At 39.3% G+C, this 13,865-nt stretch overlaps 1 protein-coding gene across 1 annotated transcript in view; it reads left to right on the top strand.

Moving 5' to 3' along the window:
• GRIN3A (glutamate ionotropic receptor NMDA type subunit 3A) overlaps positions 1-13,865 on the top strand; it is a 227,323-nt gene that overhangs the window by 165,888 nt on the left and 47,570 nt on the right. The window contains exons 5-6 of the mRNA XM_069090621.1: positions 3,008-3,123; positions 11,957-12,108. Coding sequence (XP_068946722.1) covers positions 3,008-3,123; positions 11,957-12,108 — 268 coding nt within the window. The remainder of the gene's footprint in view (positions 1-3,007; positions 3,124-11,956; positions 12,109-13,865) is intronic.

The following is a 13,865-nucleotide window of genomic DNA, read 5'->3' as shown; positions in this document are numbered from 1 at the left end:
CTAAGATCAGGTTCTGCTGTGGGGATGAGCGAGAAAGCATGAGGACACTGCGTACCTTTTAATTATAAAGTAAAAGGGACCAAGGAGGAAAAAAAAGGGAGAAAGGGGAGCTTAGGAACACTAAAGAAATGCTTCGTCCACTGAATAAAGTTCTCCCAGAGTAGATTTCTGGGAAAAGCTGTCATGCCAAAATAAATTCATGCGTGTTTTTGTTTCCTGAATAACTTATGCTTAAAGGTCAGCAGAGCCTGCCTGCTCCTTTCCATTCCATCCAGGAAGGTCTTGAAAATGCTCTTCTCTAAGACACTATGACCAGCTCCAAAAGGTACATTCTAGCCACCAAGAGGAACCAGAGGAAAATCAGTGCGCTGGTGCCCTCTTTTAGACTCTATGAGTGCCCCCTGAAACTGTATGGCAGTATGGCTGTTCCTCTGCCATTGGAGATTGTGCTTTTCTCCTTTCTGCTCACTTCTCTCCCCTCCACTTTTCTCTTCCTTTCCCTCTTCCTTTCTCTTCCCTTCCCCTTCCCATTTCTTTTCCTTTTCGTTTCTCTTTCCCTTCCCACAAGTTAAGTCTATTATTATATCTTGCCTGGACTATAGTAATAGCTCTTAATTGGTTTCCTTCCCCTTCCCTAGTCCATCCTCCACAAAGTGATCAAGCTGATATTCCAAAAGCACAAATCTGACCATGCCACTCCCCTCCTCAAAAAGCTTCAATGGCTCCCTACTTCATCTAGAATAAAATATAGCTACTTTCTCTATTTGCCATTTACAGCCTTTCATAGTGAGGATTCACTTGACCTTTCCAGAGTTGTTTCACATTACTTCTCTTTACACAAGCTACCTTCCAGCTGAACTCTTGTTGTTTTCTAAACTCAGCATTCCATCTCCCATTTCCACCTCTTTGCATAGCTTGTCCCCATATCTAGCCCACACTACATCTTCACATCTGCCCCTTAAAATTCTTGACTTCCTTTAAGGGTCAGCTCAAGTGTCACTTCCAATGGAAAGCATTTCCTGATCCTGCTAGTTATTAGTGTTCTCTGTGGTCAAATTGTCTTATATTTGCTTATTGCTTTACCCTTCAGAAGAATGTAAGCTCCCTGTGGGCAAGAACTCTTTTTCTTTTTTGTCTCTGTATCCCTAGGACATAGTACAGTGCCTTGCACATAAAAGGCACTTAATAAAGTCTTGCTTAAGTGAATTGTTCTAGTCTTAGGTCTTAGACTCAGGATTCCCAAGTTTGAATCCCAGCTCTGTCCCTTAGCTATTAGACCTTGAGAAAGTCACTTAATCTCTCCAAATGCATTTTCCTCTTCTACAAAATAATAATATTCAAAGACTTGTTATAAGGGAAAGACAATACACAACTTAAAGCACAATACAAATGTAAGTTATCACTATCATCATCATCATCATCATCATCATCATCGTCGTCGTCGTCGTCGTCATCATTATCATTACCCAACCCTTTTTGAGTGTTGGAAGTAAATAATTACTCTAGAGTTTCATTTAGTCACTAAATACCATCAGATAACCTACATTTACCATTATCATCTCCATCCCCTATTCTCTGTAACAGTGGTACCAAACTCTAACCGAAATGGAGGTTACTAATCCATCCATAAGGATTATTGCTGGCCACAGACTGACTTAGTTTTAAAATATAATGTTTTATATGTGTATATATAATATAATATACATATATATATGCATATATACATGTATTTTTATTCATTTTGTTAAATATTTAATATGATTTTTTCATACTTGGGAAGTGATACCTCTATTCTATAACATAAAATTCAAACTCCTTATCCTGGTACTTAGAGCCTTCCTAAATCTGGCCCTTCTTTCTTATTTCACATTATTCCTCATTACACCCTCTATCTTGCCATCACATTCTTTTTTTTGCCATCTCCCATCTCCAAGCATTCAAACAAGCTGTTCCTCATGGCTGAAAATGTAGTCCTTCCTCACCTCTGCCTGTTGAATTCCTTCTCTTCCTTCCATAAACTCTTCCATGAGACTTTCTCCTGCCCCTAACTGAAAGCGATTCTCTTCCACCTGAAATATTCCTAGAGATTTGTCTGTATCTCTTTGTCCTTATTATACTGTACCTTGCATTATACCTATTTGTGTACATATAATATCACTCTGGTAGATTATGAGCTCCTAGAGCACATGAAATGCCATTTTTCCTCTCTACCCTGCACACAAAAGGTATTTATTCAGTGTTTGTCAAATTGACTGAGTCAATCCTACTGGCCTAAAAGTATCATCAATAATGATAACCCATTTATATAGTGCTTTGCAATTATAATACACTTTACTTGTATCATATCATCTGATCCTCAAAACAAACCCTGTAAGTAATAATAGCTACTGTTTAATACAGTGAAACTATTATTTCTCCCTTGTATAGATTAAAATACTGAAACTGCTTGCCCATAGTCACACAGTCCATAAAGGAAACAGTTAGGACTCAAATCCAGTTCTAACTTCCTTTCTGGTACTCTTTCTGATGCACTGTAATACCTGTCATAATGAATCATTTGCTGCCATCTGCCCTAGAGGATCTACTATTTTATTTATCCTTCCTTGCTCATTAACCATCCCAGGGAATGGCAACCTGACCTACAAAGTCTTCGATAAAGCTATTGCCCGATAAGGATCACCATTTCAATGCATGGATTTATGAGGTCTCCATTCGTAAACCACCAGATCTGAACCCCATCAAGAACCGTGTTAGAGAAGGTCAAGGCAGTTCTGACCTTCTCTTTGCCAGAGTCTATGGAAATAAGTGCCTCATGCCAGCCTGGAGCAAGGGGAATTTAAGCCTCATCCCCACTGAAATTACTGTCCTTGATGTACATTCTTCAGTGCGGTAAGATGCAAAAGGAGATAACTTCACCACTAGCTAGCCTGATTGACCTCAAGTTCCTCTGCTGCTCTCTGCTCCCTGATTATTGATGACTCATGGTGAGATCTTCTTTTGACCCTAGGAATGATCCAGAGAAGCTGGACGCCTTCATCATGGACAAAGCACTCCTTGACTATGAAGTGTCCATTGACGCTGACTGCAAACTGCTCACAGTGGGGAAACCATTTGCCATTGAAGGTATAAATCAGTTGCTGTTGTTTTGCTCTCATTGAGAATGTTGGGCTTGCCAACCTTGCAAGTCATCAATGTGGATGTCAGCAGTGATGCACAGAGCCATCCATCTTTCCTCATTTTCATTTTATTTTCCTCAACTACTTATCTCAGAATCTGTTAGAGCTGTGCATGGTTTTGGGGTACCATTTACTCATCTCATCATGTAGAAACAAGGTGCACCAAAGGCTGATGCTTAAACTCTCTATGCTTGGGCAGAGAATTGGCAGGGGGAGGGAAGATAGGATGAAATAATTAATTAACAGGTATTAGATGTCATTTTGCTCAAAAATAAAAAAAAAAACTTTAAAAAAGGGGGGGGGGCAGGGTGGCCAGGTGGCTCAGTAAGTAAGAGCACCAGCCCCAGTGTCAGGATGACCTGGGTATCGAATATGGGCTCAGATACTTAGCACCACACCCAGAAATAACTGGCCGTGTGACCTTGAGCAAGTTACTTAACCCCAATTGCTAAAAAAAAGCGGGGGCAGCCAGGTGGCACAGTGAATAGAGCACCGGCCCTGGAGTCAGGAGGACCTGAGTTCAAATCTGGTATCAGACACAACACAAAAACTAGCAGTGTGACCTTGAGCAAGTCATCAACCCCAATTGCCCTCCAAAGAGCAAAAAACAAAAAAAAAAAAATACTTTAAAATGTCATTTTGCTTCATTTTGATTTGATTTCTTTAACGGTCAGACCTTGTGATCAATTTAAGTCTGTAAAACTAGAATCACGGAATTTGAGAGCTAGATGGAACTTTCAATATCATCTCTCATTTTTTTTAGAGGAGGAAACTACTGAGGTTAAAGAGTTTTATGCGAGGTCACCTAGAGAGTCAGTGCCAGATAATGGACTATAATTCAAGGCTTCATACTCTTAGTCTGATGGTTTTTCTACCTGCACATTGCTAGTAAAGTAACTTAAATGGATCACCCATGTTGAAATTAACTCTCTGAGATTACTACACAGTTAGACCTCTCTTTAAGTGCCTTAAGGAGAGTTTTATTACCTCCTGACCACCAGCAAGTATTTTTTGGTTTTTTTGCTGCCAATTTAGTTCTGGTTATCACCTCCTTCCTGGCCTAGACATAGTCCTTGTCCTCAAAGAGTTTACAATCTACCAGGACTTATATACCATGCCAGCAGCATTAGAAGAAAGACAGATTTAGGATCAAGATATAGCCAAGAAGTAAACAAGCATTTATGACTATACGCTAAAGGCTGAGTTAGAATGAAGTAGGACTACTTTGTGGAGAGATGCTTCTGCCAAAGGAGACAAATGACAGTGGAACTTTTCCATCTAAAAATTCTAAATTCTAGATCTGCTCATTATTTGCCCCCTTTACCTTCCAACATACAAGGAGTCTCAAAACATCCTTGATCAAGTTAGTCGTTTTCATTTGTCTCACAGCAAATTATTCAGTTCAGTGCAACACAATGGAAATGGACAGCCTGCTGCCTGAAACCCTTAATCCCACCCAGTATATTAAATGGGAGATCCCGCAATCAATCAACATGTAATTAGTACAATGGGCCCAGCCACTACGCTCCCTGAGATCAGGACAATTCCAACTCCAGTTTGCCTGCTTCAGTATCTCCCTCCCCTGAACACATTAGCAGACTGCTGACCCCAGGCTCCGTTTTTGTGATCGATGGCACATGGCAAGGGTTGAAGCTGTTCCATTTCGCCTTCCTCCAAGAGCAATCAATCTCTTCCCTAACTCTAAAGGCAAAATGACCCCTCCATGAACCAGAGCTTCTCCAAACCAAAACTAGTACCCAACAACTGAAAAAGGCAGAGAGAGAGTTCTTGGGAAAAGTTAGTGAGCAATTAAAACCAGAGCCCAAGGCAGCTAAGGCAGCCTCCCTAGACAATCAAGCCTCTATTTGGTGTGGCTCAAATAATTCCTGATTTGCATAGCATCTGGGGACATGGAAAAGTTATTCAATTTTGCTTCTCCACATTGAGTAATTGTGGTCCCTTTGCCATCAGCAGCAACAGTGAATCATATCAGGTGGACCTGAGGGTGGCAGCCATGATGATCTGCTTTATATCTGACTGAGCTGTCTCGGATTAAGAAAGACCAAGATGTCTTTTGCTCTAGGGGGTGACCCTATCATCTAAGAAGGCAAGGATGTTATAGATTGTTCCACCCTGCTCTAGCTCAGTACCAGATGCCATTGTAGCTCTAATTAACTCCCTACCGTTTTTTTGCTTACATTCCCATCTGTGCTCATGAAACTTTGTTTCTAGTGCTTGACATCATATCTAGGCACCATGTTGTTTTTAAAGGGAATAAATGCACAATGGTTCATTCCAATGGTGGAATGCTGTGATCCCTTATGGGAAGGTCTTGCAGCTCACTATAAGAATACACAGGAACATTGAAGATTAGAATAGACTATTATTTTCATTGCTGACTTCTTACAAAAACTTAAGAGGTGGAGCTCAGAATAGATACTAACCACCTAAGACAATTCTCATTATCAATTGCACAGAAAGGTAAGACTTGGTCACAAAAAAAGGAAGAAAGTATGTTTTTGAGGGTGAAGCAACAATCTGACATGTGGCCCCGTTTAGTATCTTATCTGGCTTTGGAGGTTTAAAGTCCTTCATTTCACTGGCATGGGGAATTCCCTGGTGTGGACACTCTCTACATTAACACAAATTATTAACTCACCTCTAACTTCTAGTGTTAGAGAGTTGCCTGGGAGGAGTAAACGAGTTCTTGCCAGTGCTCACATAGCTAGTTATTGGTTTCGAAAATGAAAAAGTATAAAGGAAAAAAAGGCAACCACCAATTTAGGATCCCTCTTTCCAATTGCGTGGAGTAAAATGAAAAAATTAAACAGATGCTTCCACTATCCATTTTTACCTATTGATTTACTATTCTCATGGGAAAAAATTATGATCCTTGCTTAAAATATATTACATTCCAATAGCCAGTGGAATTTTCATTGAGAAGTTTCAAAATACTTTGTATTGCTGAACAGCTTGTAAATTCCTTGAAAGAAAGGGCCATACTGCTTGCTACTTCTCTATTCCCGCAATGACTAATCCGAAATCAGTAGGCACTCAACAAATATTATTTCATTATTAATTTTAATCAATCAATTAAATTTCATTAAACTATATTTATAGTAACTGTTGCAACTAACCAAATAGCCAACTAATAGTCTAAAAAAATCTAAAAACAAAAAAGGTAAAAGAATGGCAAAATCAGTATCAGGAATTCACTTAGACACAAGGGAGAATGGAGTACTTTCATTAAAACATGCAATATGTTGTATGTTGACTTGTAATAGATAGATAAATAGATAGATGTGTGTTTTATAAATGTGTAATGACATTAATCCATCAATACAACCTTGCTTCTAAATTCCCCCCAAATTTCATCACCTGGGAAATTATTTATCTGACAGAATGAAGTTATAAACAACTAGACTCAACAGCTCTAAGTTTTGTTTAAAAGCTCCTCAGAAGTAGATTTTGTTCCTGAGCAAGTATGCAGAAGGGGGGATCAAAGCTGTTAAATGTTCAAGAGGCTGTGGGAAGTCTTGGGTGAAATTGAATCTTATGTACCAGTGGAATAAAGAGTCACTGGAATTGGAAAAGAAGCTGTTGAGATAAATTAATACATGTCCCAAAGTTAAGCACTGCAGCAATAAATGTCCTAGGAGGAGCAAGGATAATGAAGACGAACAATAATGATATATGGCATTCCATCCAAAGAACTCAATGTGCTGTTAAGTCAGGCTTGTTTCAATGCCCATAAGAGCCATCAATATTTTGGGTCAATAAACAAGGCCAACAAGTTATGTAATTCACCCAAGTTTATCCTGATTGTCTTAGGTCTTCTTTCACATACCTTTGTTTTTATCTTCAAAAGAGAAAAAAATCCATATTTTAAAAGATACTTTTAAAGTCTGAACATTAAGTCAATTAAAATACATTCTGAGCCCTTTCTCTACATTGACTGCAAATGACATATCATGGAAAGTCTGCCAGACTAAATGGATCTTTCTTTCTGACAATGTTGTTAACCCTAGTCATCTGAGAGGTTATTTCAGAAGCAGGTATTTTCCAAGCAGATATAAACACAATACTGTTAGCCTGTGGAGTCAATGGAACCAAAATATATTTCTACCACCCTTAACACAGAAGTTCCAATTAATTTGTAAGAAAGTAGTCAAGATCATGTTCTGGAAATTGTTCCCTTGTCCTAGAAGCAGCATTGTATAGATAGTACGGTATGGATAGAGTACTTGACTTTTAATCTGAAAGACCTGGATTTCAACATACCTCAGACATATGCTGGCTGTGTGGACTTGGGGAAGGTAATTTAACCAGTCTAGTTCTCATCTGTAAAATGAAGGATTTGGACTTGTTGGCCCACAGGATCCTTCCAACTCTATCCATGATCCTATAATTGTCCAAAGAGCCTGATGCCTTCATCTTTCAATCTGGAGGATCCTATTGTGCTTTATGCAACAAAAATATGGCCAGTGCAGTCTTGATGGCAGCTCTTAGCTACTAATGATAATTAGGAAAGTGATTCAGAATGCCAGAAGAAGCTGGCAGGTAGAAAAGCCATCCTCTAGTCCTTAAGGACAGACACATTTTAAATTCAAATGATGGAGAATGAAAATTAAACTCTTGTGCTTTTGGTCCTTTAGTTCTAATTATAATGAAAATGTTGCTATTTTATAAAACTCCCCCATACCCCAATCAAAATAAGTTTCATCTGCATATCCCCTCTCTACCACCATACTCCAGATGCATAGTTTCCATTCTCTTTAATGGTAATATTCAGCAGGAGAACCAAGAATACAGTCTCAGCATTGACTATGTGCATAACAGTGCAGCAAATTAGAATATCAGATGATAATGGATAGAGATCTATTTTTACCAGGTCAATTGCAATTTAACTGAGATGTGATAGAGTGGAGGGATTTAATGTTTATCACTTTCAGTGTGGCAGTTTCTCCAAATATCAATGTACATTAGATGAAGCTTTTCTCCTGGTGCATTTGAATACCTGTACAGTGTTCTCGAAGCTTATTTTTAGAATAAGTATTACCTCCTTAGAAGCATTCATTTTAAAAACTTGACTGTCTCCTCACGTACTGAGTCTAGGCGACCACGATACATGATTCCAGAATAGATTTGTCGTCAGGTGCAATCATCAGGACTAGAATTGCCTACCACACAAGCCAGGAGAAATTTGGAAGAAACTTCTTTAAAGTAGCCTGTTTGCTATGAGGTTGGAATAGCTCTAAAGCTGGAAAGAACCTTAAAACTCAAGTCCAACCCTCTCATTTTATAGATGAAAGAACCGGGTTACAGCAAGGTTAGATGACTCATGCCAGAAATGAACTGCAGAGTCTGGATTCGAACTTCAATGTCCTTCCTAAAATATTGCACATAGAACCAAACATAGACCCCCCCAAATCTGTACTTGGTTCTCTGTGTAACATGTTTGGAAAGACACTGAACCATACAGATAGAGTACAGCAGAAGGGCCACCTCCCTAATCCAGGACAAACTACCTTTCTTAATGCAGCCTAGGTTTGCATTACCTTTTGCCTCACATTTTGTGACACTGAATCTTCCATCCATTATAATAGCTATTACTCTCATTTTGGGGTCACCTACAGATCTGATAAGTGTGGGTGATATCTGTGCCTCCAGGCAAGTCACTGACAAAAAATGTTGACTGGAATAGGAACCAAGGATAGATCCCTGGAGTCCTCTATAGAGATGTCTTCCTACCTAGCCTATCTTCTAGGCCACATTTCTCCATCTTGTCCATGAAGACAGAATAAGAAATTCTGTTAAATGTTTTCCAAAAAGGTATACTATATCTACTACATCCCATAACCTTCAAGTGCAGTAAATGTCAAAAAAGGGGGAAATTAAGTGAGTTTGCTATGATCTGTTTTTGAGAAGCTATGCTGGCCCTAACTGATCATCACTTCCCCATCTAAATATTCAAAAGCCACCCCTATTTGCAAAGCATAGAACGATGCTTGGGATATAACAGGTGCTTAATAAATACTTGTTCCCTTCCTCCCTTATAACCTAGAATCTTGCCGGGAATCAAAATAAAGTTCACTTATCTATAGTTTGCAAATTCTACCCTCTTCCCTTTCATGGACACGACTACATTTGCCCTTCTCCAGTCCTATAACATCTCTCCCATACTTTATTTTTTTTACTTACGTATGAATACATTCTATCTGATAAGAGAATATGCTGGACAACCTGTCTTCCTAATAGATTCCATCATCAGCCTTGCCCTCCAAACCAAAATAGTAAGGCACACATTGGGTACTCAAAAATAAATGTTGAATAGATTCGAAAATTCTAGTAGCTATTATTGTCATTGTCTTAATTTTCTTTACACCCCACTGTTAAGGAACAAAAGAAATAATTAGGGAAAAAATAATGTATGTTATTTGTAAGATCAAGTGGCACTTTTGTATTATTTATTTCATCTATGTCAATTATTAAGCATACACACATCCCTGCCCTGGAATTTCAATGAAAGGTTTTGTATTTATGCGAAAAAAGAACAAAGACCCAATTTTCATATAAATGTCCTTGGAAATGAATAATAAAGGGACAGAACTATAGAAAATATATTTTTCACTAAACATATGCAGCTTTTTGAATGCTATTCATTTTTGATCTGTGAAAGAGTTCAGCAATATTTTCAGTTTATCTACCTCCATTTTCCTGGAAGCTTAAAAAAAAAAAAAGCTTTTGTAGTTGTAACACTGAAGAGCTAAGAACAAAATTCAGTTGTCTATGGTCCCTTTTATGTGGTCTCTCAAAGTAATTTCCAGGATAGCAACAGACTAGAATGCAATAATTGCTGTCCACTCAACCAGTAAGAAGACAGGGAAAAGACAAAGATGGGCCTAGTTTCCTGAGGTTTCAGTCCTGGAAAAGGATCCCGGAGGTTGCTGACAAGAGAGACTGTGAATCATAGACTCTTGGTGTTGGAAAAGGCTCGGGGTCATCTAGTTCAGTTCAGAAAGTATAAATCTCCTCTGCAGCATTTCTAATAAGTAGTGTCCCTACCTCAGCTAGAAGAGTTCCATTGAAAGGAAACACACTACCTCACAAGGCAGCCCACTGGACAGCTCTTATTGTTAGATTATTTTTCCTCATATTGACCCTTAGTCAGAAGCCCTCCAGGGCCTCATAGAACAAATCCCATCCTTCTATATAGCACCCCTTTAGCAGTTAAAGATTTTTATCATATCACCCTGTTCACCTAAAAAAGAAAACAAATATGGACCTTGGTTCCAAAATATTTTAGCAACTAAGTAAGACTAAATGTTGAGATCTCAGACCTAAAATATTTGGGTCAGGGCTTTTCTAAGGTTAGGACTGAATAGCCTACCCACATTTCTCACCATAGCTGCCATCATTGGCATCATATAATGGTACCAATATATGAAAGCATACTCCTGGTGTTAGAATATCTTGAACATCTTGATATAAGGAATTGTGTACAATTTTGGGAGTCTGCCTCACAAAATTTCTCTGCTTCATCTTTTTGGCTCATGCCTCTACCTAAGAAAACCCTGGAAATTTCTTCATATTGTACATTTTGATGTCCAAAACGTCCTCAGCTACCTATAAAGTACTCAAGCTAATTGGGGTACTAATTTAAACAGGTTTAATTTATTTAATAAAAAAGGACTTGTACATGAGCCAAAGATAGTCAAAAATACTCTGCTTTCTCTCATAAGAACCAAAACAGTCCTTCTAACTTAGAGTACTACCCTACAAGATTCAGCGTTACTAAGAAGTCAAGCAATTTTCCTCTCTGATGGGCCCCTCAGAAAAGAATTCTAGGTTTGCAGAGCATTTATCTCCTTCCCTTTACCCCAAATCTACTTAATCCACATGACACACAGTACTAGTGTAAGACAAGTTCTAGTTTTGCCCCATCATGGTGTGGTTCTATAATTTGGTTTCAACCACAACTCCAAGCCATTGTTTCCACAGTTCCCTTTCACAATCACCTTTCTTTTCCCTTTGGCACTCCCCTGCTCCATTATTGGTTTAATATACCTATCAAGCAAAGTCCACTTCATGCTGTGGGCCATATGTAGCTTTCTCTCTAGGTCCACATGTGGCTTAGCATCTCTTGTTACGTTGCTAATATCTCCAGGACTACGTGGTGTGACTTGCTCTCCATCCCTGTCTTCCCTACACATCTCACATAAAATCTCTTATATCCTCTCCTGGGTACACACACCTACTGATGTCATAGTCTTACCTCTGGGTAAATTGTCCTCCTTGAAAATCGGGTAACTAGAATAAGAGGAATAGTCTTTAATAATGATGTTTCCTGGGTTCCTAATTCTCCTTCTGTGACTCTATATCAATGAAAGACATAGCACATTAGAGCTAAAATGTATTTTAGGGATCAGAAATCAAACTAAGGAAACCAAAGCTTACATTAGCTAAATGACTTGGAAGGGATCACACAATTAGTTCATGGCAAAGCTGGAGCTAGAAACGAGATATCCTGACTTCTAGTGTAAACTTGCTTTCTATTACCTCAGGAAGAGGTATATAGGCTCATAAGGTCCTTTCATAGGAAAATTATTGATCTAAAAGGGAAAACATATAAAAATATCTTTGAAGCCTTTGAAAGAAAGGTGCTTTATAAATTTAAGATTTTATTCCCATGATCATGCCTGATACTGAATCAAAGATATCTATCACAGCCTCTCAGGAACAATGGAGGAAATGTCATTTGAAATTGTATTTTCTCCTAGGCTATGGTATTGGCCTTCCTCCAAACTCTCCACTGACCTCAAACATATCAGAACTTATCAGCCAGTACAAGTCACATGGATTTATGGACGTGCTGCATGACAAATGGTACAAGGTGGTTCCCTGTGGCAAGAGAAGCTTTGCTGTCACCGAGGTAAGAGATGTATTTGTCAGCCGCAGCTAAGCAGTCTTTCTTTGCCCTTAAGGATATACTGTGGGTGCTTAAAGGGGTGTTCCAGCCATATTGGCACAGTTATCTTGGCATATGTGGCCTGTGATAACAGATTGTGCAGTAGCCACTTGGCTACTTCTCTGACCAGTATTTGTGATGCCCCATCCCTCCAATGGGTTTCCTAGTATGACTTCAATTGTGCCTGTTCCTAGTCCAATCTACAGTGAAACATCTTTATGAGAAGCCATCCTAAAGATGTGTTTTTTGATGTTTTCCTTATAAATGGATAGAAAAGCTACATGTATTCTGTTTATTACTTGGTTTAAAACTCCTTCAGTAAGAAGATAGGAAATGTCATTCCAAGACAGACCAGTGCTCCATCCAGTCCAGCATTCTGCCTCCAAGAATGGAGTCGAAGAAGGCTGTATATAAGAGAACAGTCATTGCCCATTATATTGACTATTGGGAAACAACACCCCAAGCATCCTTAACTAACCAACTCTTTGCTAGAGATTCTGAGGAACAAGCAATCAATACAAGCAAGACAAACCACAGGACTAAGCCAAGGTGGTGGTGGGGGGGGGGGGTTGAGTCATTTCAATGTGTCTGACTCTTTGTGACCCATTTGGGATTTTCTTGGCAAAGATACTGGAATGGTTTGCCATTTCCTTCTTCTCATTTTACAGATAAGGAACTGAGGCAAACAGGGTTAAGTGCCTTACCCAGGGTCACACTGCTAGTAAGTATTTGAGACCAGATTTGAACTCAGGAAGATGTTTCTTCCTGATGTAAGACCTCACATTCTATCCACTAAGCCACCTAGCTGCCCTAAGGCCAAGGTAGGAATTCCTAAGTCACAGAATCAGAGGGATCAAAGTCCCTCATAACTCCAAGTCTATGATTCTGTGTTAGAGTTGAAATGGACCTGAGAGTATATCCAAGGAGACAGCCTGGTGGAATGTTTTGGTTTGGTTTACTTTGAGATTGTTTCTCCCTCTCTTATCCAAGCTAGAAGTATAGCAACCACTCACAGGTTGCTGATTGGCATGGGAACTTTGACCTCCAGTTTTCTCCTCTTTAGGTAGCCTGGTTTCCCCCACTTCTGGGTCGGGGTGTGAAGCTTACCATATTGGTGCCAGACAATTCAGATAACTGAACAACTTAGCATGCTGCATCTCAGAACCCCTGAGCTCAAGCAGTTCACTAGCTTCAACCTCTTGGTGGCTGAAATTACAGGAATGCACCACGATGCCCAACAGTACAGTGAAATAAAATGAGCATTATAGTTAGAGTCAAAAGACTTGAGTCTGCCACAGGCAACACTGGGCAGGCCTTGTCCCCTCTCAAAGGACAGCTTCCACGTCCTTATCAGTACAATAAAGGGTCAGACTGTAGGATTTCTAAGGTCCTTTCCAGTGTTAACTTTTTCTGTCCATTGTTCTAGTCCAAAACCCACATTTGACAGATAAGAAAAATGAAACTTATAAAGGTTTGAGAACTTGCTCACATGAATGGTAACTGACAGAATCAGAATTAGAACTCTTGGTTTCTGAATCACATTCCAGGGCTCTTTCTACTTTAACATTTGCCTCTAAGACTCCATTAGAGATAAAGCTAGAATGACATTCAGCAATGTGGTAATGAGGAGCTGGCAAGCGACACAATACCACAGTGAAGGACAGACGGATGGATGGATGGATGGATGGATGGATGGATGGATGGATGGATGGATGGATGGA

This window comes from Petaurus breviceps, unplaced genomic scaffold, assembly GCF_028583685.1.
Source record: "Petaurus breviceps papuanus isolate PSGF00001 unplaced genomic scaffold, PetGlider_PUasm1.0 187, whole genome shotgun sequence".
NCBI lineage: Eukaryota > Metazoa > Chordata > Mammalia > Diprotodontia > Petauridae > Petaurus > Petaurus breviceps.
This window is presented reverse-complemented; position numbering and strand designations above follow the sequence as displayed.